The sequence below is a fragment of the Lissotriton vulgaris genome, chromosome 8 (genome assembly GCF_964263255.1).
Source record: "Lissotriton vulgaris chromosome 8, aLisVul1.2, whole genome shotgun sequence".
Taxonomy (NCBI): domain Eukaryota; kingdom Metazoa; phylum Chordata; class Amphibia; order Caudata; family Salamandridae; genus Lissotriton; species Lissotriton vulgaris.
Genome location: NC_141696.1, coordinates 103,499,142 through 103,526,042, shown reverse-complemented (window position 1 = coordinate 103,526,042; position 26,901 = coordinate 103,499,142). Strand labels below are relative to the sequence as shown.

The 26,901-nt window shown below is 46.3% G+C and overlaps 1 protein-coding gene across 1 annotated transcript in view; it reads left to right on the top strand.

Annotated features, from left to right (window-relative positions):
• The window catches only part of LOC147693540 (short transient receptor potential channel 2-like), a 338,081-nt gene that overhangs the window by 284,842 nt on the left and 26,338 nt on the right, over positions 1-26,901 (top strand). The window contains exons 9-10 of the mRNA XM_086933233.1: positions 17,755-17,947; positions 19,863-19,990. Coding sequence (XP_086789359.1) covers positions 17,755-17,947; positions 19,863-19,990 — 321 coding nt within the window. The remainder of the gene's footprint in view (positions 1-17,754; positions 17,948-19,862; positions 19,991-26,901) is intronic.

The window sequence follows — 26,901 nt, the reverse complement described above, 5'->3', positions numbered from 1 at the left end:
CATCGTCACAACAGCTAGGACATACGCATCTGGCAACATCCATCTCTTATGCTCCGACAAATCAATCCAACAACCATTCGCATCCAACTTTCCTGTACTCTCTTTCCACTTCGTCTTTTCAGTCTCGGTGGCCTCATTCTGTATCGCTTTCACACTCTCGATGGTATCCTCACACATACCAGTCTCTGTAGGCCACCTAACCGAACTTGTCACATACATTCTAGTGCTAAGGTTCCGGGCAGTCTCCTTAGCAGTCTCATCCGCAAACGCATTACCACGACCAACATCATCCGTCACCTTACGATGCGCACTACATTTAACAATCGCCACCTGCTTAGGCAATGTAAGTGCCTCCAAAAGGTCATTCACAAGCTGTCCATGCTGAATCTTAGTACCATGCGATGTCATAAAACCTCTCTCTCTCCACAATCGTCCAAAGCTATGGGCGACGCCAAAAGCATATTGGCTGTCGGTAAACACATTCACACGTTTCCCTTTCGACAACACACACTCTCTAGTCAAAGCAATCAGCTCTGCAGCTTGGGCAGAATTCTGATTCAATCTCGCAGTTTCCACAACAGTATTCAAAGTTACCACAGCATACGCAGTCGTCACGTCACCATTCGGCAATTTAAAACATGAACCATCCACATACAAGGTCCCATCGGGATCTTCCAAAGGAGTGTTTTTAAGGTCCACACGACCTTTTGTTTCCTCCTCAGTCCGTAAGTAGCAATCATGAGGTGCCACTTCATCTGATTCCATACTAATTGGCAATAAAGTTGCCGGGTTCAGGACATTACAACGTTTTATCTGAATATGACTTGCCAAAAGCGTGAACTCGTACCCAGACAACCTCGCACTCGTCAAGTGTTGGGTTTTTGTACGATTCAAAAGAGTGTCAACTGCGTGCGGAACCATCACCGTAAGCATATTATCCATGACCAATCCTGCAGATTTTCGGATGGACACCGCAGCTGCCGCTGTTGCTCTCAAACAACTCGGCAATGCTCTAGCTACTGGGTCCAAGGTCGAGGAAAAATATGCACATGGACGTTGTTTACCACCGAATTGTTGCGCCAAAACACTCAACGCACAACCTTCTCTCTCGTGAACGTATAGTGTAAACGGCTTACTGTAGTCAGGAGTACCTAACACAGGGGCCGAACACAACGCATCACGCAATTCAGAAAAACTTTTCTGACATTCTTCCGTCCATGGTAAAGGAGTTGGAACATCCTTGCACGTAAGAGCTACCAATGGTTTCGCTAACAATGAAAAATTTGGAATCCATTGCCTGCAGTATGACTTGATACCTAAAAAGGCACGCACATCTCTCTGAGTCGTTGGCACAGTCATTCGCGCAATCGCTGCAATTCTCTCTGGGGTCAACCTTCTTCCCTCCTTTGACAATAAGTGACCTAGATAGGTTACTTCTTGACAACAATACTGTAGTTTAGAAGGTGACACCTTATGATGTAAGTCACAGAGATGTTGCAACAACGACACTGTAGCGGTTTTGCAAATGTCCTGAGTGTCTGCAGCCAGATCAAGGCTGCACCAGCCGGCAACACAAATGCATCAAGTTGGCCCTTCAAGGCTTGACTGTATATCGATGGACTCTCACAGTAGCCCTGAGGAGCACGTTTAAACCTGAAACTACGGCCACCAAGAGAGAAGCCGAAAAGGTCTCTACTTTCCTCAGCAATCGGAATGCTGAAGAAGGCATTCTTCAGATCGATCACTGAGAACCAAGATGCAGAGGCTGGAATCAGAGTCAGTAGAGCCGTAATGTCAGGCACCACAGGGAACTGAGGAATCACAATTTTATTCACCTCCCGTAAATCGATAACAAAACGATAAACGGGTGGTTTTGATGGATCCGTGCGCTTCAAAATGGGCAGTACAGGACTATTGCACACGTTTCCCCGAGTCTCCTCGATAACATCTTTCTCGATCAAATCGTAAATGATCGCTAACAGCGCTCGCTCACCATCAAGGGAGATACGATACTGGGGAATACGTGGCAGTCGCACATTAGATTTTAAATGAACAACATAAGGGGAGATGTCAAGCAGGCCCACGTCGTTGGGACCTGTTGCCCACAAAGATGCAGGAAGAGAACTCAATTCCGGTGGAAGCTTATCGATGGATAAGTACATAGGAGAGACAACTCTCTCACCTAACGTAAGCTTTACTCCCGCAGGAGAACAATACAAAGTTGCATACAAACGTTTTAGCAAATCCAGGCCCAAAAGATTTTCGCCACATCCAGTGGTCAAAATCAGCGGAGCTTTCAGCTCACGCGGCCCAATCGTAAGAGGCAAAGGGCACGAAACCGGATTGCTAACAGGGGCGCCAGAGAATCCAACGGAAACATTTGTTAAGCCAGACAAAGGTGCGCCAGGGAGTTTCGAATGCATTATGGAACTTTTCGCTGCACCAGTGTCCAACAGAAAAGGCTCAACGACGCCCGAGGTGGCAACTGCGACGTAAGGCCCTCTCTGATCAACCGGAACTGATACTACTCCCTCTCCTTGTCTATGGCTGTCCTAGTAATTACCGTCGTCAGCATCCTGATCGACGTAATAATCATCCACATTGTACTGAGCAGATCGCCCTTGCGACGATCCGCGCTGATCGAAACAATTATTGGAGTCAGAAGTATTAGTGGAGCGGTCATTTGGAGCACCGCGACCTCTACCACGTGATGTCTGTTGAGAACCACCACGACCTCCTCTAGACGAATTACCACTATTTCGCTCATTGAGAACTGGACAATCGAATTTTAAATGACCCTCATTCCTACAATAGGCACACTGATTGTACCCCAACGAAGATCTCTGCGAAGAGGAGTCATTTCGAGATTGCGACCTATTAGACTGAGACTGTGATCGATTACGCTGTTGCGAATCATTCTGATTCGAACGCGGAGGATACGCCTGCTGCAACAACACTTTAGTTTTGAGTTCTTTCGTCTTTTTATCTGCACGGTCATTCTCCTCTTTCTCCCTATTCTCATAATATTGGGCCGTAGCCAATATTTGAGCAGAAGTAGAAACAGCCCACGCACTTTCTGAATTACGCAATTTGTTGCTTAAGTCAGGCAGTAAATTTGAGACAAACTTATCCACAAACAATCGCTGACCTCCTTCAGTACCCATGTCTTGACCACTATGGTCAATGAAAGCCTCCTCAAATCTCGTAAAGAAATCAGAGACACTCTCATCCTTCTTTTGTTTGCAAGCGGACAGTTTATCCCAATTTACCTTCATAGCTGGCATGAGCGTTTTCATCAAAGTGATAATTCTCTGAGGCAAAGCCGTAATTAACTGATCAGGCTTGGCCCCACCAACTTGCAAAGCGTCAGCAGCCCGCAATGCATTCCAATCACCGCCTAATTCTCCCGCATGGTCTTCCTGTCGAATCTTTGCCCATACCGGTTGCGGTACGACATTGCCAAACAGCATATCAATATCGGCAAGATTCATTATCGTAGCATCCACAAGCTGCGATAATTCTTTATAATACCCTGCAGGATTTTTGCGAGGGTCACGCAAAGATTGTTTTACCTGCAAAACTTCCGACCGTTTCCATGGAAGATGGATCCACACCCTCTGGAAATGTGGCAGGATCGGCGGAGCAGCACCAGGGTTACCTGGCATATACACTGGAGGAACTTCGCGCATGGGATACTGACCAGGCGCTTCTAGTGGTCCCTCAATGTCTTCCACGAACAATGCTCGAGGCATTATAGAGGGACGAAAAGATAATAACTGCTCAACAGCGCGTCGAACATTAGAATCTACTATCATTCCGCTCGAAAACTGGAGCTGCAAATTAGTCAAAGCAGTCAATACATCGTCAGATGCATCGGCCGATATTTGATCACGTAAAACCTTACACATTTCTTCAAAAACGTATCTTTGTGTCGGTATATTGAATTGACAAAACGTATTCAGCACTGAACGTGGAGGATTCCTAATGGGGTATTTCATCCAAGCCATCGCCATATTATACAACGCGGCACGTTCCCGATTACCGGGAAGCTGTCTACGTCTTTGAGGACCGTCCGAACCAGCGGACTCAGAGATAGGTCCAAGAGAATTGAAAAAGTTAGCAGCAACTAAAGGAGTACGACGTCGGGTAGATGGAGAAGTATAACATAGGGGACTAACAAGAGAAGAATCGGGAACAGAAGAAACAGCAGGAGTAAGTAGAACAGGAGCAGCAGCGGGAGCAGGAGCAGGAGTATGAGGAAGTACAAGCGGAGGAGCAGTAGGGACAGAAGTAGGCAAAGGAGCAGGAACAGTCGGAAGAACGGGTACAGGTTGAGGAATAGGTTGAGGAACAGGTACAGGAGCAGGTACAGGGGGAACCACAGGAACTGTGGTACCCTGTGCGTACGGAGGTGGTGACTTCAGAAGATAGGACAGTAAAGGGTCCTCAACTGATTCCTCTTTCTTATCCGACTCCGTTGGCAAAGCGGGGTAACATTTATTTATAGACATACGCTGAAGCCTATCGAAAACTTCCTTTTCCTTTTCCTCCTTATCTCGCTGGAACTGCTCTGCTTTTCTCACCGTAGTAACAACTCCTTCTCTCTGATTACGTTTAATCTGTCTGATTTCTTTCTGTTTGGCTTCTTTGCGCCACAACCGAAAGGCATCAAACATGGCCGGCCGTGATTTTTTCTGAAACAATTTAGCTTCTAAATTATCTAAAATCGGGGTCTCAAAACTACCATGAGGTGGCCAACTAAGGACACCATCCTTTTTAGTATAGCGAATCCAATACTCATTAAAGGTAATCGGACCTAACCCGTGTTTGCTATATAGCTCATAAGTTGGAGTTCCAACCGGAGGTATCGGACACGAATCCTCCAGTCGGGAATCCGCACCACAACGTCTAAAACAACTGAACAAAGTACTACGGCCAGGCATCTTGCACACTAGCCGAGTTTCACAAACTTCAAGGGGTATGGGATTTACCAAGTCCCTGCAAAGAGCAAAAACCCTCGGTTTTTGGCGACTGCAGACGTCAAATATCACAACAAAGAACCAAGTACTAAGAACCACAAATGCAATGGAACCATGCAACAACTAAGCACCCACAACTAAGGACTATGGGAGCGACCCACAAATACTTAACTCAAAGATCGATGGCGTCACCAGGAAGGCCCGTCAATCGTCTCGCTGTACCAAGGTCTACGCCAGGCGCCAAAACAGGTCTACAGTCAGGGCAGCAGTCCGTCACAGCCGTCAGGAGGCGGGAATCTTCGCGGGAAAAATCGTCGGGCCACTTGTTTCGACAACAGGATCGATGAAGCGGGGTGCACCTTCCCTCGGAGATTTCACACGAAGTTCCTCACGATCGTCGGGCTTGGACCGGTACCACTGATGCAGCCCCACGTTGGGCGCCAACTGAAGGACTGGGTTTTTCTAAGACCCAGCGGTGCCAGGGGACAACACCTGAAACCTTCGTGGGTAACCTGTTCCGGCGTACAAATGACAGAGACACGGGACACTTCCTTCGGCGTCAAAGATTCAAGGTTTATTACTGCAGGGAACACAGAAGTCACGAGAAGTACATCACATGTAGGTTCACGGAGCCTGATTCGAATTGCTACTGTAGGTCGCTCCTTTTATACACATTTCTCTCATAGGTTAACATGATACACAAAGGTTTACAGCTTGGTTCCCATTGTAAACACCAGAAGGGGTTGCTTTCATGTATTCAGGGCCCGGAACATAAGTACAGAAACATTCGGTGGTTCCCAACTGTAAAAACCCATCTTCCCACCATTAGTACATTCCAATTGGCGGTAAACAGATCGAAGAAGGAACAGAAACAGGTGCAGAGGAAGGCAGAAACAGTGGGGAGATCGGAAAGGGTGTAAAAGGGGTGGTATCGGGAAACACGAGCTGCGGGCATCAAAGGGACGTGCCTAATGAGATGTACGGCTAAGACAATAGACCGGCACGGCAAGATGAGCCTCGAGCGGGGCCATCTGCCTTACAGTGCCATCCCCCTTATCATAAAGACACTTTCAAAGGAAACGTGTCTTCTGCAAAAAGTCTTGGGAATCCCAGGGTCGCGAGGCGGACAGCGTCCGTTCGCTGGTTACTTGAGGGCAAGAAACAAAATGGATGCCGTATCTAAGATGGAACCCGTGGGTACAGATAGATTAACCCACGAAACAGACGAACGGTTTAGGCTAGTACAGCGAAACTGCGTACACCCACTAAACTCGTCATTTGCGGTTCATAGATACCAGACTCGACCATATTCGTGCGAGTCGAAAACACCACTTACAATCATCACGGAACCTCAATAATGAGAATTGGCAAGAATATGACTAAAGTGTCTCCCAAATGTTTTTTTCAGTATTGAGAAGGAGCAGAACTGGTAGCTCAGGCTGTTGCTCACCAGTATCTGCCTTGAGTGACAGGGCATACTGCAGGAAAAGGAGAATGTCAATGAAAGGAAATAGTAGGGGAGAACATTAAGGGCCCGATTCACAGAACTATCTTAAGACAAAATCCTAAACTTACTACCATTTTGGTATTCACAGAAGGCACTAACTAATTTTGATATTCACAGAAGTTAGGAGTCCTAACTTTAGGACTCCTAAATGCCTTCTGTGAATACCAGAAGTCTTACAATTAGGATTTTTCTCAGTTTAGTAGAAATAAAGTTAGGACTCCTAAATGCCTTCTGTGAATAGCGAAAGTCTTAAAGTTAGGATTTTTCTCAGTTTAGGAGTCCTAAAGTCAGGAGTCCTAACTTTACTACTCCTAAACTGAGAAAAATCCTAATTTTAAGACTTTCGGTATTCACAGAAGGCATTTAGGAGTCCTAAAGTTAGGACTCCTAACTTCTGTGAATACCGAAATGAGTAAGTGCCTTCTGTGAATACCAAAATGAGTAAGTGCCTTCTGTGAATACCAAAATGGTAGTAAGTTTAGGATTTTGTCTTAAGTTAGTTCTGTGAATCAGGCCCTAAGTGCATTGTTTGTCTGCCACATGGATGGGAAAAGATACTAAATGATGAAGTCCCAAGATAGTGCATGATACAATTAAGAATGGAGGACTCGACTGATAAGTTAGTTACACAAAAAATAGTTCTAGAACCTGTGAGGACTCCAGGGATAATTTATTTGTCCAACAGGTAGGTGCTCTTTTAAGTGGCCAGCTTCTGCCAGGTGTATTGTAATTTAAAAATGCATTAAATCCAAGCCAATACAGTGTGGTCAGAGTTGGGATGAAGTTAGCAAAGTCTTGCTCCTGTAGTGTGCAGGTAGATTTTGTAAGTCCACATGTAGTGCACTTGCCTGCTCTAGCTCAGAGAGTAACTGCATTTCTGATATTGGAGTACGGAATGACTTCTTTGTATACTTTGAGCTTGGTTATGCTGCCTGGCGGCGGGACCGTCGCCTGATATCACGGCGGTTGGAAGACCGCCCAACATGCAAGCGGTAGATCCGACCGTCAAAATATGATAGGACCGCCGGTCAGCAATTGTCCTTTTCCCCTGGGCTTGTGCTGTGGCCCAGGTAAAGGACTGCAGCACAAGCGGCAATGGAAAAGGACAAAATGTGCACATCTATGCACCGTGTGCAATGCACCATGTGTTGCATTGCACACGATGCATGGAGGTATGTTGGCGTACTACATGTGCCCCCAGGCAGAGGCGCAACTAGAGCCAAATTTCGGGGGGGGTCTAAGAAAAAATTTCGGGGGGGCTGAACCTTTAATCAATAGGCAGAGTGGAGCTGCAGGGGCTCTTAGAAGGGGTGAAACAACAGCAAGGCCTAATTAACATTCAAATGGTCTTTTAAAGACCTGTGAAACGTTCGGGTGCGGCTCTGTGATTGCCCGGGATCTGTCTCATCCCGGGCTGCCACACACGAGGGTGGGGGTCTGGGGGGCGGGGGTCTGAAGCCCTGTTTGCATGGCGGTGGGACCACCATGAAAAAGCTGTGGGAAATGGTAATTATAATCCTGATAGTGATGCCTGGTCAAAACCGCTGCCGTTAAGGGAATCGGGGGGCATATTACCAAGCAATAGCGATAATTATCGCTATTGCTTGGTTAGAGACAAAAATTTACCGCAGCGCTGCGGCGGTTTTTACCGCAAATAAACCTTGGTATTACCAAGGTTTAACGCAAATGCGGTAAAAATCGCCGCAAAGCATGAATATCGCTGAAAAGTCAGCGATATTCATGCATTAGCGAGCTAATGCTCTTAGCCATGTTATCCACCTCCCATTTGATAACATGGCTAAGAACTGCTCAGGGCAGGTGTTAGCTTTTGGAGATATTCCCGCTTAGCGCGAATATCTCCAAAAGTTGGTAATAGGAGATAGCGATGTTAGCGACTGTTTTCAGTCGCTAACATCTTGGCACGCCCACTTTGCATCTCATTAGTGATAAATATCACTGACATGCAAAGTGGGGCCCAAGATGGCCGCTATCTCCTACTAGCTGTCGCTAACTGGTGTTAGCGGCAGCTAGGTAATAGGGAGATAATTTTATCTCCGCTTTCTTGGCTTTTAAAGCCAAAAAAGCGGAGATAAACCCCCTTGATAATATGCCCCATGATTTATGACCGCCGACCCGACAGGATCGTAGATCCAGTCAGAGGCAGCGATCTTTTCCTCCGCAGTTTCTGTTTTGACCGCTGGCATCGCAATGCTGCAGTCGGGCCGAATCCCCAGCTGTTGAGATCTGCCCATGAGCCCATTTATCATTTAGTTTAAGGCTATGGGCGGCTGTAGACCGCAAGCAACCGGGGGCATTTTGTGATACCAGCACCCACATTACAACAGACACGAAAGGGGTTATTAGGGGTTGGTGCGCAAGATACTTTTAGATGAAACTAGGAAAATTATGTATTTTGCTGCTCAGCTACCCAAATATATTTGCTTAAAAACTCTAGGCGTTTAAGGTGACCTAATGAAATGTTCCAATAATTCAGGACTCTCAATAGATTCCAGGAGACATATTTCCCTGTGTGCGTAAAAGAAAACTGTGTGTGCGATACAAAACACTAGAACCCAAAAAAGTAAATATAGGTTTCCAAGATAAAGCAGTGGCGACCCGATACAGTGTACCATAGTGGGTTAAACGTCCACTGAAAATCATATGCCAACGCAAATAACACAATCAGTGTTCTTCTGTCAGCTACAAACACATCACAGGGAAATATAAGTTCACAGGAGTCACTGCTTTTGTATAAAAGGTGCTGTAACCATATAGCAATGTATTTTTTAATATATAAGTAACTAAATGTTGCTAATTACATGTAGCCAAAATGCATCAGGTCGCTGTATTCCAGTGTGAGGAGTGACTAATGATGATTAACTAGGTCAACCTGTGCATCGTGGTAGGGGATGCTCACTCTTCGTGGTAACCGCTTAGGGTCTCAGGGCTGTTGCTCATGATGCTGGCATCATGAGCTGGATGTGGGTTAACTGTTATACTGGGGCCACTGATCCTAACTGGTCATTCCTGAGATAGTGAAATTATCTCTCAGATTATAGATACCTGTGTCTAAAATGTAAGGCCTGTAGTACTTTCAAGCCTGCAAAGGAACAATTGACATGTTAGTATCTATGTTGCTTCTCAGTGGATAAAGTACAGATTGCCATGCCAGTATGTGCTTGCATTTCAACCAGTGTGTAAAACTAATTTTTCATGGTTAAATATGCATTAACACCAGTTTTGAAAGCACATTTCTGTGATAAAATATGCATTTCCTAAGTATGTAATCCACCACGGTCTTTCAGTTTTCACGTTACCTCCAGTATGTAATGTCCCATCAACATGTCAGAATGCATATTACCACCAGTGTATAGAATTACTATTGAACTGTACCTCATCTGTTCCAGCTCCATTGCATGCCAGTATCCGCATTACCCCCAAGTATATTTACACACTTTAAATGCCCGCATATCTTCACATTTCCCTTGTATTTAAAGCTATATTACCCATATGCATTACCTCAAGTAACCCCAGCTTATAAAGCTCTATTGCAAGCCGATAATCCATAGTTATTACTGGGACATGCAGATTGTAGTACAGAGAGCAACCCAATCCGCAAGTTATGCTCCATTTTCATAATTTGAAGTATTTATTGCACCCGATAAATTATGACCCCTGTTGTGTTCAACTTTATCATGTATGACACATATCGCACCTTCCTTTGCATCACTCATAATCCGAGACAGAGGACCTGTTGATGAGTTTGATAGGCGGTTCTCCATCATGATAGCGCCATCCTGATGGACTACTGTCCGTCAACTTCAGAGGTGACCGCTAGCCCATCAGTCATCTATGTACATTGAAAGAAACCACTGTCACAGAGGTTTTGATTGCCACCCACAAAACAATTAATTTGTTTTGTCTTCAGAAACAAACTCCCAAAGCGGGAGTTTGTTTTCTGAAAAACTACAAATGAATTACTTCCACATCCTGGTGATTTTCTCTTAAAGTGTGGAGGTGTAATTTTTGTTTTTTGCTGTCCCTCACTGCCAGGTATTTACTGGTGGTGATGTACATAAAAAAGATATTAAAATCGCTATTGTAAATGGGTGGTCACTGTAATGGCCCCTGCTCCCTTGGGCTATCGGAGGAAGTAGTCTGTCAACAGAGCCAACCGGGGCCCGTCATCAGAATACTTAAAGTATGCCCATCTTTAATGAGGCGAGTGGACCGAGGGTTTGTTGGGTGAGGTTCCTCATCATATTTGCAATGGTATACCCTTACCCTGCCTGATAAACTCTAAATTGGGCACTTAGTATCCAATATGTAAGGCACCAAACTCTAAATTGGGCACTTAGTATCCAATATGTAAGGCACCAAACTCTAAATTGGGCACTTAGTATCCAATATGTAAGGCACCAAAATCATGCCAGACTATGCATTGCCCCAGTTTTGAAAGCATCTTCAGATTGTTAATACTCATGATGTTGTGAAGTCAGCACACTAGTAGTTGGGAGTGGGCGGAGCTAGGGGGCCAGAGGAAGAGGAGGAGCGGACACAGGAAAGGGTTAGTTAGAGTAGGGACAGGGCATAGATAAGACGTGCTAAATAAAGCTCTAGTTTAAGACAATTGTAGGTGTCTGTGTTTATTGTAGCTGGATGCTACAACTGGCGACGAGAGTGGGATTGGTGTGTCTGCCACCCACTGAACCCTGCAGGAGCGTCCTGTCCCGAGCAGCATCAAGAAAGGAAAAGTGCTGCTGTGACGAGTGAGGCTGCCGCCTGAATTGAGAAGCCAGCAGCAGGTGAACCTACTCACCAGTCAGGAGACTGTGTGGGGCCCAAGAGAAGCCGAAGCAACAAGCGCTGGGGCGCTTAAGAAGTGAAGCGCTCGTTTGCGCCAAAACGCGAATCACGCGTGATGCGTGGGAATCGGCGTGCCCTGAAAGAGCAGAAGTCGGGAGCCCACTCCGACTCTGCCTAGCGCCCCGTAGTGGTGAGGATCGCTGTGGAGGAAAGCGCTGCCCCCAAGAAGACCAGCCGGTAAGCGCTGTCAAGCGCAGGGAAGCAAACTTGAGTGCGCCCCGACATCGGGACCTCACGCCCGATGCGTGAGCTTCGGCGCGCTGTCGCCGAGTGAGCGCGAAGCGGAAAGAAGCAAGGTGGTAGCGACGCCGGGAGCCCACCCCGGTCCTACCTGATGTGAGGAGATCCTGAGCGCTGCGAGGAACAAAGATCCCAGCATCCGGCGTGGACCTCATATGCCCGGTGAGTGCCTGAAGCCTGCCGGTACCAGATTGCTGAAAGTCAATAGAGGGATCCAAATCTCGGGAGACACGAGATTTTAAGCCCGGCGGCCATCTTTGAGTCAGGCATGCCACAGACATCCCCTATGTGTACACCAGAAGCGGCCATTTTGGAGTCAGGCAACCTTCAGCTTGATGAACAAGCATTGGAAGCTGAAAACAAGCATTGGCAAAAGTAAACAAGCACTGGCAAGAACAAAGAAACAAACATTGGCAAAAGGAAGTCAACAAGCACTGATAGCCGTAAGGTAGATGCAAATAAACGAACATTGATACCTGCAAATAAACAAGCATTGACACATGCAAATTAACAAACATTGGACAAACGGAAACAAGTATTGGGGAAGAGCAAACAAGCATTGGTACATGCAAAGAGACACAAGCATTGATACATGCAGATCAACAAGCATTGGATAAATAAGCATTGATACATGCAAAGAGACACAAGCATTGGAAAATGCAGATCACCAAGCATCGGATAAATCGTGGCCAAGGAAGAAAACAGGCATTGGCGAAAACCAAACAAGCAGTGGCGAAGGCTGAACAAGCGTTGACGAAGGCCAAACAAGCATTGGCGAAGAACCAACGAGCATTAATAGGAGCAGATAAGCAAACATTGGTATATGCAAATAAACAAGCATTGGCAATGACCAAACAAACACTGGCGAAGACGAGTAAACAAGCACTGGTGCATGCAAATAAACAAGTGTTGGTACGTGCAAGTCAACAAGCCTTGGTATGTGCAACTAAACAAGCGCTGGAAAATGCAAAGAAGTAAGCGTGGACAACGGCGCGTGGACAACACTGAACAAGTCTTGGCAACCAAACAGAATAAGCACATGCTAACACGAGAGTGAATCAACTAACAAGCAAGAGCAACCACAAGAGTGACCCACAAAAGTGACTCAACGAACAAGCATTGACAAAACAAAGGTCAGCACGGGTGGAAACGCGAACAGTGAGAAACGCAAGCGAATGCGCAGTGGCGAATGCCATGAAGTAACGCATGTCCATTAAATAAAGGATTCAGAAAAGGGGGTGGTGATGGACAGAGTTTCTGAATTAAGCAGAATACTCCTACCCAGTCAACAGATCAGGGCTTGATCCATCACCGTTTTTTAGCTCACTGCACCATCCCAGCTCAGAACCTGGCTACATGCAAATTAGTCTGTCCCTGTCCCAGTGCATCATGGGAACAGGGCAAACCAAACTACCAAGCCAATTCTTTCACTGGGAAGGAAACAAGCTTCCGGGGACCGGTTTCTGGCATTACAGCCGTCATCGGCCCGGCTTGCTTGAATCCTGATGGTGCAATGAGCAAGGGACTCACATCTGAGTATACCCTTCCACGCTTATGGTGGACAAAATGATTCAGAAAAGGGGGTGGTGATGGACAGAGTTTCTGAATTAAGCAGAATACTCCTACCCAGTCAACAGATCAGGGCTTGATCCATCACCGTTTTTTAGCTCACTGCACCATCCCAGCTCAGAACCTGGCTACATGCAAATTAGTCTGTCCCTGTCCCAGTGCATCATGGGAACAGGGCAAACCAAACTACCAAGCCAATTCTTTCACTGGGAAGGAAACAAGCTTCCGGGGACCGGTTTCTGGCATTACAGCCGTCATCGGCCCGGCTTGCTTGAATCCTGATGGTGCAATGAGCAAGGGACTCACATCTGAGTATACCCTTCCACGCTTATGGTGGACAAAACGATTCAGAAAAGGGGGTGGTGATGGACAGAGTTTCTGAATTAAGCAGAATACTCCTACCCAGTCAACAGATCAGGGCTTGATCCATCAACGTTTTTTAGCTCACTGCACCATCCCAGCTCAGAACCTGGCTACATGCAAATTAGTCTGTCCCTGTCCCAGTGCATCATGGGAACAGGGCAAACCAAACTACCAAGCCAATTCTTTCACTGGGAAGGAAACAAGCTTCCGGGGACCGGTTTCTGGCATTACAGCCGTCATCGGCCCGGCTTGCTTGAATCCTGATGATGCAATGAGCAAGGGACCCACATCTGAGTATACCCTTCCACGCTTATGGTGGACAAAACGATTCAGAAAAGGGGGTGGTTCTGAGCTGGGATGGGGCAGTGAGATAAATAACGGTGATGGATCAAGCCCTGATCTTTGGACTGGGTAAGAGTGGTCTGCTTAATTCAGACACTCTGTTCATCACCATCCCCTTTTCTGAATCGTTTTTGGCCACTATAGGTGTGGCAGGGTATACTCAGACATGAGTCCCTTTCTCACTGCTCCATCAGGATTCAAGCAAGCCGGGCCGAAGACGGCTGAAATGCCAGAAACCGGTCCCCGGTAGCTTGTCTCCTTTCTGGTGAAGAATTGGCTTGGTAGTTTAGTCTGCCCTGTTCCCATGATGCACTGGGCCAGGGACAGACTGATTTGCATATAGCCAGGTTCTGAGCTGGGATGGGGCAGTGAGATAAATAACGGTGATGGATCAAGCCCTGATCTTTGGACTGGGTAAGAGTGGTCTGCTTAATTCAGACACTCTGTTCATCACCATCCCCTTTTCTGAATCATTAAATAAAGGAAGCAACAAGCAAACATAAATAAAGACAACGCATAAATAATTACAACGGAATCAGCAACGAGCACGAGCCAATGCGCGTGTGGAATAGCCAATGAACACACACAACAAGCAAGTGAAATCCAACATTGTCACTAACCATGGATAAGTTCAAGGGTGCAATGTTGACCAAACACGAGTGCACTGAAGGAAGAACTAATAATCAAGCTCAAGCTAGAACACAAGCAGAAGCAACTGAAACCCGAAGAAAAGTGGACAGCACAATGCCCCGCGTCTACGACCGATCAGAACCTTCTTCTCTCATGGCGGGAGGAGACGTAGCTCAATGTTTCAATCCACACCCTGAAGTATCGCCCCCAGTGGCACGGATTGACGATTGGATCCAGGGCCTCAAACGGCACTGGTGGCTGGAAGCATTGGACAATTTCTTGAAAGCCAACGGTGAGCAAAGAGAAAGAAAATGTCTGGTGCTACTCCTCCATCTGGTGGGTCCCGGGGGCCGATGCCCAATTAGAACATTTTCCAAAGAAGAAGCAGACATCTATGATAGACTCCAAGAGGAGCTCTGTGCCCATCTCAATGCACAGGCAGAGGTGGATCATAATCGCATGGTCTTCAACACAGCACGGCAGGAACCAGGCGAACCATTGCCGCATTTCATCACCCGGTTGCAAAGTCTGGTACAAGGCTGCCATTTCAACACGTTTACGAATGAGGATGCTGTTCGGCTCCGAATAATTGAAGGCTGTGAAAACCCCGAAACAAGGCACAAAATACTGAGAGGGCATTGGTCGCTAAAGGAAATTATCAAGAAAGCCGAAATTGGAATGCAAGTTCAAACAAGAGACAAATTGAGGGATGTGCATCTGAGTACAAAACTTCGAGATACCTGGGAAGAGAGAACCCAGAAATCCAACAAACACAAAAGGAGAGAGAGAGAAGGCAGACCAGCGAAAAGACAACGGGGGAGACACTGTGACAAGGAAAGTGACAAGGAGTACTCAGAGTCAGATTACTCAGCGTCCGACCACTCAGAATCAACCAAAGATTACTCAGAGTCAATCATCCAAATAACAACTCCCAGGAGTCATTCAAAGTATGACACGCGCTACTCTGACGAGGAGGGAGCGTCCAGTGGGACAGATTGCACTCCTGGACAAGATGGCATTCTGCATAACAAGTGGGGGAGAAAGACAAACCATAGAAGAAGGGGCCCCAATGGTCAACAACGAAAATCGACGCCGGAACATCAATCGCCAAGGAGTGAAGATGAGTCCGAGGAAACAGCTGGCAGGAGAACACATCACCAACAGATCAGCGATACTATAGCACCAAACAATCGGGAAGGAGAACCACATCGCGCAAGACGGACTGGTCCCTCACAACAACAAGCAAGAAAAGATCCATGCATCCATGGGCCCCGCGACAACGAAGCAACAGAGCGGAGATGGGTAACCTCAAGCGAGAAGGACGAAGAGGCAAAAGCTTGGGATCAAGCACAAGGAACCAGCACGGAATCTTCAAATAATTTCCCAAATGAGACAACATTGAAGATGCTCCAACAAAGACACACGGAGAAGCTTATCAAAGACAATTCCAAGGTGGAAAGCAGCTCGTCACGGACTACCCGGTTCCGAAGAACACCTAGTATGACATTCTCAAAGGAACACTCACAGAGGGAACTGACAGAGCACCCCTCTGATTCAGAAAGCACGTCGGTCCGATCCTTTGAGTCGGCAGAGTCGTGGTCCCGACAACGACCACGCGCAACATTCTTAAAGGAACATTCTCAAGGGGAAGTGACGGAGAACCCCTCTGATTCAGATAGTATTTCGCTCCGTTCCTTTGAGTCGACAGAGTCGTGGTCCCGACAACGGCCATGGCGCCAAGCACCTGAACACATCAGCGAACCAAGGAACACTCTTCCCGTCAAGAGCGACATGTCTCATACCAATGTCAATGCACACTCGATTACTCCACCAGACAACCTGTCACATCGATCACAGGTACATTGCGACACAAATACTACACCGTCACCCCGGGTAGGGGCAGCAAGGTTGACTCGAAGGTCCTGGTCCTATAAAATGGAAACAGACATCGTGGCCATTAGCACCCAAATAAAGATGGATCAACCAGTCGATCTGCAAAGGAAGCCGGACATGTCAGGAGAGCCAAGTCATCATCGGATAAGAACGAAACACACAAATACCCAGCCGGTTCCAAGGTTTGCCTGTTCTAGGCGTGAGCAGGAGTGGGAGAGACAACCTGAGGCAGCCAATCAATCTCCAAGCCATACCAAGATGACCTCCCCAGTTCATACCCCACCGGCTGGCATCCCAGACTCAAAACAGGAAGACAGTGTTGTCCTTGACCTGACAAGGCAAAAGGAAATAAAAATACATGTAGACACTCGGAAGGGAACTAGAATTACATCCCAGTGGAAAAGAGGCCGAGCGTCACGTGAGCACGAGTCACAAAGGAGGACAGACTGCCGATATCAAACTGAGCTCTCCATAGGCACCTCAGACACTGAAGGCTCCATCTGTCCAGACTTCAGCAGCAGAGCTGGTCTATTCAAGGATGAACCAGTGGTGATCACGAAGAGGAAAGGAGCCATGTTGACTGCAGAGTCCGAGCAGCGGCTAGTCACGAGAAACATCTCACACTCTAAGGAACTGTCACGGGGCACCTCCAGAGCCCTGATGAGTGAAATGGACACTCTCAGTTCGGATGAACTGCATCCTGATGATCGTGAAAGCACTGCTCCGATCATTGAGACACTGAGTGCTAATAGTCCGAGAGGTATGTCGCCACGACCTCATCGCGACATACGTCCACCCAAGAAACTGATCGTGGAGATGGACTGAGAAGTCAGTATGTTTTGTTTGTTTTGTTACAAAGGGGGAGATGTTGTGAAGTCAGCACACTAGTAGTTGGGAGTGGGCGGAGCTAGGGGGCCAGAGGAAGAGGAGGAGCGGACACAGGAAAGGGTTAGTTAGAGTAGGGACAGGGCATAGATAAGACGTGCTAAATAAAGCTCTAGTTTAAGACAATTGTAGGTGTCTGTGTTTATTGTAGCTGGATGCTACACATAGTAAATTATATCTGCACAGTACCATTTTCATGGTACAACCTTCACTGCTTGCTGAGAATGATGTAATGCTGGGCACCGGCCCAAGCACCAGCTGTATTGCGGCAGCTCCCTGCATTGTGGGTGAGGCGGTGGGAGCCTGTGTCACTACAGCCCCCTAGGAGAAAGCTACTTTTCTCAGTTGGGCAGTCAGTGTATTGTAAGTTGGGCTGGAAAAGAGGTGGCTTGGGCTGCGCGGATCTGGAAATGGGCTGTAAAGAAGATTATTCCTCATATTGACATCTCTTTTTCTACCATTTTTCTTGGTCTTCCACAGCTTCAATGAGACATTCCAGTTCCTGTTCTGGACCATGTTTCAGATGGTGGAACGGACCACTGTGGACATGAACCACTTCATGGTTGCAGAGTTTACTGGCCGGGCCTTGTACGGGCTCTTCACCATTGTCATGGTCATCGTCTTACTCAACATGCTGATTGCTATGATCACTAACTCCTTCCAAAAGATTGAGGTTAGTTGACTTAATTTCAAAGATCATTCAAATATTTTTAGGCTCCATTAGTATTACTTGCCAGCTCTTCTTCATTAGTATGTACTTTAATGACACAACAGTCTTTCTCTATGCCTCATCAATAATTTGCCTATGTTTTTGTGTGGTTAGGATTGGCATTTGTACACTGTAGCTGAGGCTTGACCAAAGTCCAAGAGGACTGATATTTATAACACAAATTTTGCTACTTTTTACTTTATTCTTTGTTTCTCGCATATGTTCCCCCTGTTATATATCCATTCTTTTGTACCCTCTTTCTATTGCTTTCTTCTTGCATTCCTTTTATTTTTATTTCATTCATACCTCTTGTTTCCGCTTGCACTAAGTTTTATTTAATTCTTACCTTTTTCTTTATTTTATATCCACTCCTTTCCTTTAATTACTTACATTTGCTTTCTCTTTCTGTCTCTTTTCATCTTTTTTCATTATCTTTCTCATATGTTTCTTTCCTTATTATCTTTCTATATTCATTGCTTTTACTTGTTTTCTTCCTATCTAATTACCTGTAAATTTATTTGAAGTCCATTTTCTTTTTCACCTTTCCTTAGTGAATGCAATTGTGTATTGCTGATATGTTATGCATGTACATTTACACTGTTGTTGTTCAGAACCTTATGTTAGTTTTTGTATATGTACAATAGTGAAGAATAAATATATTTAAACATTAAAATCACCCAACATCATAAGATGGCATTCCCACTTTTATTTTTTAATAGTGACTTCAAGATTTTCCTTTCTGATGGAAGATGTATTACAGTATAATGAATTAAGACATGGATATTTTTGCGAAGGCCAGGGTTAGCATGTGCTAGAGAAGAGAAGAGTGAAAGTTATTGGCTGGGTGTAGTTAGCCTCCTAACTCCAAAGTGACTTCAAGTGCTAGGAAACAAGCCCTTAAGGAGGGTGGGGTTCCCTCTTCAGTGAGTCTGGTGTGCACCTCATGCAGCTTCTTCTCACTGCGTGGATTGTTATAGATTATTTTTCATATGTCAGCAAATTACCCGATACCAACATCTAATCAGTATCAACCGCCCTGGATCCTCCCTATTTCTTCATGGTGACACCTATTATGGATCCGGGCCTCTCACATACCAAGGCCTCATGCAGTAACCTAACCTGCCATTGAGCTAGGCTGGCTTGTATGTGAGTCCCACCTTGTGAGAATAGTGACCACTGCTGGCCTAGGGCACCGCTGCTACTTTTCGAGTGGAGCGTTGACCTTAGACCCCTCTCACCTTGCCACACATCTAACATATTGAACTGCTCAGGGCCAATAGGGAAATCAGAATGGGGTTTTTGCAGAAATTGGCAGAGCACAGTTTTCTGATTTCAAGAGGGAATAATTGAGGTATGTGGTGAATGCAACTCACTACCTTCTCAGAAGTCACTCACTCAGGCCACTAGTAATGGGCACGTGCTTATGCTTTCAATGCAAACAAATATTCTTAGGGGTGATTTTTAAAAATTCTTCCATTTGAAGATGTGACCCTGCATACTGTTGAGACGTCATTTGCTTCACCTTCATCTTTCGGCCTGGGAGATCTTTCCTCAATTGTCTTATTAGGACATTATTTTGAGACAACCATTCTTCTTATATCTTGGGTGGATATTTCTATCAGAAAACTATCTATGTGGAATCAATGATAGGATTGATGGGACAACAGGGACTGAGGCGAACAGTTCTAAACTTTGCCACCTTCACTTGCTGCCACCAGTCTTGCTGCTACGATGCACTCCACATTACCTAGATCTTTCAGAGAATATGCCTTTCTCCAGACCCTAAACTGCATTTGTTTGTGAGGCGGGTGTCTGATGGTGGTAGTTCTTAGTGTGTTACTAGGCCTACAACACTGATCCATACTTAATGTGTTTTCAGGATGATGCTGACGTTGAGTGGAAATTTGCTCGTTCCAGGCTGTATCTATCCTACTTCCGTGAAGGCCTTACTCTACCAGTACCCTTTAACATTATTCCTACACCAAAATCTCTGTTCTACCTAATTAGGTAAGCCTGACTTTCATTTCGTTCTTGTCTTTGTTATCTTCCTGGACTTTCTTTGCCTCTTGATGTGTAAAAAACATGTTGCTAAATCTGTTCCAGGGGTACCTGCATAAGCTTCTTATTCCTTCTCGTGTTACAGTTTTTTATAAACTTTTTTTTTGTATTGCTTTTCAAAAAACAACAATGACATACAATACATTCCCCGTTACAAAAAGCACATACAACACCAACAAAAAGGACAAAAACTCAATTACTTCAACATTACCAATCTTCTTCAATCTGACGAGTGATAGCAAAGGGTAAAGGAAAATCAAATAACTAAAAACAAAAAAACAAAACAGCTACTCATTGAACCTATACATGAGTCACTTAGTCGTATTGGAACAATTCAGTATCACCTTGTCCATTTGATTTGACAGTCCCCACTCCTGCCCTTTCAGCACCGCCCCTCCAACCCCACACATGTGCTGTGCTACTTAGCGTCAGTCTCCCTGCTTAACAGAAATGCACGCAGCGCTTCCCAAATATCTAGCGGTCTCGAAATAGTGGGCAATTCTTCTGCATAAACTTCCAAATTCTCCTTACAATAAACTAGATCCTTTAACCACTGATCTGTTTTCGGACTGTGCCGTCCCCTCCACACCACCACCACCCTGCGCGCCGCCATCAATAACGCCAATCTCACAAATTTCCCAGTCACACCCTTGAGATGTGGCATGCAGCAGAGAAGACAGACAAGAGGAGTGCACCGGAGCTCCACTGCCGTCATGGTCACCAGATTTCTCACCACCTCTTCCCAAAACACATGCACATTTCGGCATCCCCATGCAAAATGTAAGAAATCCGTTCCCCCCTGTCCACAGCGCACACAGCAATCAGACTCACGCAATCCAAATTTGTGCAATCTCGCAGGCGTGTAATACACCTGGTGTATGTATTTAAAATGTATTATGCGCAGATTAACATTCATACTGAGTGTCCCTGTCAACTCACATATATGCTTCCAGTCTCTTTCGACTATCGGCTCGGAAAGGCAATCAGTTAAGCATGAGCGGGAAATTCGTTACGCTCGCGGATTTTGCGGATTTTTGGGAAATCCGCAATCCGCGAATTTTGCGGATTTCCCGCAAAATCCGCAAAAAAAAAATCCGCGAGTGTAACGGGTTCAAAAGTTGAACCCCCACTCATGCAACTATTTTACAATGGCGCCAGCAAGCTGCCAGCGCCGTTGTAAAATAGTTACAAAGTTAGCTTGCACAGGAACCACTAGATAAAACGAAGCAGGTGCTGCTTTATTTTATCTAAGTGCTTCCTGTGCAAGCTAACTTTGTAACTATTTTACAACGGCGCTGGCAGCTTGCTGGCGCCATTGTAAAATAGTTACAGGCACAGCCTCACACAGGTCACTCAAGGGACCCCTGCGCCCTTCAGGGCGATTGCATAGTAACACACACATGGTCACTCGAACTAGTTGCTCAAATTCAGTGACTCATTCATTAGCCCGAAAACAATCCTGAGCGTCTTCGAGGCTGGACAGGTGTGCCTCTTCCCAAATCTACCGTGGAAAATCAGCTGTGATGCTGGGTAGAGGGCGGCCTTTGCATGGTCGCTCGAACTAGTTGATGCTCAAAATCAGTGACTCATTCATTAGCCCAAAAACAATCATGAGCGTCTTCGAGGCGGGACAGGTGTGCCTCTTCCCAAATCTACTGTGGAAAATGAGCTGTGATGTTGGGTAGAGGCCTTTGCATCCTTAACTTTCATGAGCGCAATCCCCGTGCTGTTCCTGTGGCCAGGAGCTTCTTTCTCTTCAAATAATTGTGTTCGCACGGGTTGCTGCAAGTTCGCGCGCGTTTTGTACAATTTCGCAATTTGCGAAATTGTACAAAACCCTCGCGAACTTGCAGAAACCCGTGCGAACATAAAAAAAAAAATTCGCGAGAATTCGCGGATTTTGCGGATTGCGAGTTCGCAAATCCGCAAAATTCGCGAACGCGAGATTCGCAAAATTCGCTCATGCCTACAATCAGTCCATCTCTCCCAACTTCTGTCTGGTTCAGTTGTGCACTCTTCCTTAATCATCTTGTATAGTCTGGAGATCATTTTTTTGTTAGTGAGAGTAGTGAGAGCAAACTGTAGCAAAAATAATGTGGGTGGTTCCAGAGGGTAGCAAGTATAATGCCCCTTAACCGCATGTTGAAATCTATGCATCGCAAATCAAAATATTAAGGTCTGATTGATAATATAGTTAAGATCGTCCAACGTTATAAACGACCCAATCGGTATATGTCCTGCATCCTTTGAAAACCTGCCTTATAAAGTAACCGCATAGACGGTGCCTCGTGAGTCACCGACATCTCAGCGTGGTGTTCTATGTACATGGCGGGTGCATACAGTGGCAGCTTTTGCACCAAGCGCCCAATAGTCTGCCAGGATGTTATGGTCACATCAACAGCATTTATTTCAGTTTTTGGGGTGCCCTTCGCCCGATGCGTGATCATGCTGTGCAGCGGAACTGGGGAAACATCTCCTTCCTCTACCGCGACATGCGGAGTGTATGCATGCGGTTGTAGCCAGTAATATACGTATTGCGCCTGCGCACTCAAATAGTAAACGTAGAAGTCCGGTGTCCGAACCCCCCTCTGTCATATCCACTGATGAGAGTCGACCATTTCACACGAGCAGTCTTGCCACCCCACACTAGCCTTAGTAACACCCGTCGAATTTTATTAAAAAACTCCCTTGTGAGCACCACCAGGATGTTAATAAACAGATATAAAAACTGCGGCAACACCACCATTTTAATCAAAGCTATACGATCCGCCAATGATAGTGGCAGTGAAATCCACACATCCACCTGCTGTTCTAGTTTAGTGTACGCCCTCCCATCATTTTCACGTATCACCATGTTTAGGTCTCTGTGAACCCACACTCCCAGATACTTGACCGGGTCTGTGGACCACACCAGCGCGAATTCTACATCAGGTTGCAATGTGGACTCTGTTAGAGGAATAATAGTAGATTTGTCCCAATTGACAAAGAGCCCCGATAATCGACCAAACCTGACATACTCTCGGAGTAGCTGCACCAGGTATCGGGAGGGCTCACAAACAAAAAGAACCATGTCGTCTGCGTATAGCGAAATAGCTACTGGCCGGTAATTAAAATTGAGTGCCGTCTCTCTATGCCGTTGTCGAATAACACACGCCAACTGCTCGAAAAAGATCGCAAAGAGCAGTGGAGATAGTGGACATCCCTGACGTGTGCCCCTCTCTATGTTGAACGGTCTGGAAGTCAACCCTCCCACAAGCACCCTAGCTGCTGGCGCCGGCATATAGCACCTCTATCCATTGCAGAAATAAGGGCGGGAACCCCATACGTCGTAGAACAAAAACATATAATTCCACTCCACCAAGACGAATGCCTTTGCAGCGTCTAGTAGCACAGCCACAGCCGACAGACTAGGCTCGAGTACGTGGAACATGGAGAAGATGGTCTGGAGATTATGCGACGTGGATCTTTCAGGTATAAAGCCCGATTGATCAGGCAGCACTAGGCATGTCATCAGAGGTTGCAATCTAATCGCTAAAATTTTAGCCAAAATCTTCACATCTATAGTGATCAACAACAGAGGGCGGTAAGAGCCACACCTGTCTGGGGGCTTGTCCTTTCTGAGCAGAGTAATGATCAGCGCTTGTCGCAGTGTCTGCGGTAGTTCGCCGGACTCGTGTGCCTCAGCGTACATCTCAACTAAATAAGGTGCAAGTAACTCTGCGTATCTCTCATAAAATTCCACCGTGAGGCCATCCGGCCCAGGTGCCTTACCGTTTGACAACGCTGAAATTGCTGCCTTGATATCTCGCTCGTCTATAGGCATGCAAAGATATTCCCTGTGTGCATCAGGATAGATTTTATTTATTCAGTTGGCCCTACCTTGGTGTAAGATTACGTTGCCCAGGGCGGCCTCCTCCCCCCTCCTCAGCTGACAAAGCGCTGCTATTTTCGGGCGCTGGGCGCTGAACTGACTTTGGGCGCCATCTTGGGTAGGGGAAGGATCGCGGTCTAGATGATCGACGATCCCGCCCTCCCAGGGTACTAAAGGAGTCCAATTCCGATCACTCGAGGTATTTGTTATACTTCCTTTCACCCCTGAGGCGGAAGCCGGGGGCTCTTCAGCGCTCTTGCTCTTGATTGAATCCTGCTCATGCTAACTGGCGGTTATTGACTACTAAAAACCTGTTTTTAAACACTGTAAATATTTTAACAGGATAGATTTTATTTATCCAGTTGGCCCACCTTGGTGTAAGATTACGTTGCCCAGGGCGGCCTCTTCCCCCCTCCTCAGCTGACAAAGCGCCGCTATTTTCGGGCGCTGAACTGACTTTGGGCGCCATCTTAGGTAGGGGAAGGATCGCGGTCTAGACGATCGACGATCCCACCCTCCTCCCGCCCCCTACAGTGGATATAAACACCAGACACGCCCGTCCGCGCAGCGGGCGGGCGCAGCGGGCGCGCCGGCAGCGCGCCGAAGGCGCGCCAAAGGCAAGCCCGTCTGCGCCCGTCCGCGATCGGACGGGACCAGGGGCCACCCCCCCTGTGCAAGGCGGAACAGAATGCAGCAGACCGATACGGTATGACTCAACCACATTAAAAAACTTAATGCGGCCAATTAATGATACCTGTCGGCATTCTATTCATCCTAACTCTTCTACTGGGATCTGCTCTCACTGTAAATTCCTACTTTCCAGCCATCAAGGTAAACCGTACTCTGTCAAAACCTACAAAATGTTTCTTTTAAACTGCCGTTCACTGACCAAACATGCTGTGCAAATGTCTCTCCTGCTAGAGGAGAATGACCCCGATGTAATATTTCTGACTGAGACGTGGTTAAAAGATGCATCTGATTCTGATATTACGTCCATCTTGCAAATGGGATACACTTTGCAGAGGCTAGATAGATCAGAAGGCAGAGGAGGTGGCTTAGGCATCCTTCTTAAAAACCATTACCTCTGTAGGACCTCATCGGCTGCTATTTCTAACTGTGAGAGTATGCTCTTCACACTGGATTTCTCCCCTACAGTCTCATTTTCAGGTGCTCTTATCTATCGTCCCCCTAATCAAGTGGGAGAATTTATTGACTCACTTCATTCTAAAATAGCTGACTTAGTGGTTAGTAGACCCTACTTCTCGATATTAGGAGATATAAATATCCACTTAGACGACCCCAATAACCCTACGGCTAGTGCATTTCTGGACAGTATGGCAGCGCTCCAGATCATACAGAAAGGCTTCGAGCCCACACATGAAAAGGGCCATCTCCTTGATGGGGTATTTAGTAATGATCATAGACTGGAAGTAGGGACCCCACTGCCCCTTACCTGGACAGACCACTATTTAATACCTATACGGTGGACTCCAGCTATGTCACTACAGCCCCCTCTTCGCACTACCCTACAAGGGAGGGACTGGTCCAAAATCTCCCCAGATCAATGGGCCAACTTGCTCTCCTTGGCCCCCCCTCAAAATGAGACAGACCCGGCATTGCAGTACAAGAACTATATCAATTGGCTGTGCACAGCTTTGGACTCTATTGCACCTATCAAAGCCCTCAAAGAAAAGACCAAATCTAAGGACTCGCCTTGGTATACTCCCCAACTTAAAGAACTAAAAAGGGTGTGTAGAAGACTTGAAAGAAATTGGAGGATTTCCCGTAGTAATATAGACAAAACTATTCATCTTGAAGCCATCAAAAAATACAAAACAGAAATTAGATGTACTAAAATCTCATACTTCGAGGAAAAAATTATAAATGCCTCCAACTCTTCCAGAGAAATCTTTCGGATAGCCAAATTCCTGATTGATACCCCCCCTACTCCTACTGATCCTAGTAAAGCTCAGGCTCGCTGTGATAGTCAAGCTGAATACTTTCATAGTAAAATACAGAAAATTGCCTCTGCTTTTAAACCACCTAATCTATCCCAGGATACGGGAACCACCTCACTCAACACGATGACTCCAGAATTAGATGAGTTTCCACTGCTGGATGAGAACTCACTTGGGGCTATCATGTTGAAAATTAAATCTGGATCTCCTACGGACCCTGCCCCTCCATGCCAGCTAGTAAAAATTGAGAACACCATCAAACCTGTTATTCTTAACATTTTGAACACATCTATTACGACAGGCTCAGTACCCACTGCGTGGAAATGTGCACAAGTTAAGGCTTTATTGAAAAAACCTACCCTGGACCCGGAGAACATGGCCAACTACCGACCTATCTCTCTCTTTCCGTGGGTCAGTAAACTCTTGGAAAAACACATTAACACGTCCATCACTCAATTCTTAGAGAATCATCATCTTCTCCACGACTCCCAAGCTGGTTTTCGTCCCAAATTGGGAACTGAGGCGGCTCTCTTGGCGGTAACTGAGTTGGCCAGGAAACAAATGGATCAAGGCGGCACTACAGCAATCATGCTGCTCGATCTTAGTGCCGCCTTCGACACTGTTAACACCAGCATTCTCCTTCACCGCCTCGATCAAATGGGAATTTCTGGGAAGGCCATGCACTGGCTCCAGTCTTTTCTGGAGAACCGCTCCTTTAAGGTTGTTGAGGGCACTACCCATTCTAAAATCTGGCCCTTGGATCAAGGTGTGCCCCAGGGCTCTGCTTTGAGCCCTACTCTTTTTAATATTTATATGCAGCCTTTAGCTGATATAGTGCACTCGTTTGGCCTTGACATAGTGACTTACGCCGATGATACGCAATTAGTCGTATCTATGAACCAGTCGGATTCTTCCTCTTCGAATCTAAGCAACTGTCTGGTAGCGGTGGCTCAGTGGATTGCTACCTCGCACTTAAAATTAAATGGCGAGAAAACGGAGCTCATGATGTTAGGCAACTCAGCCATTCCCAG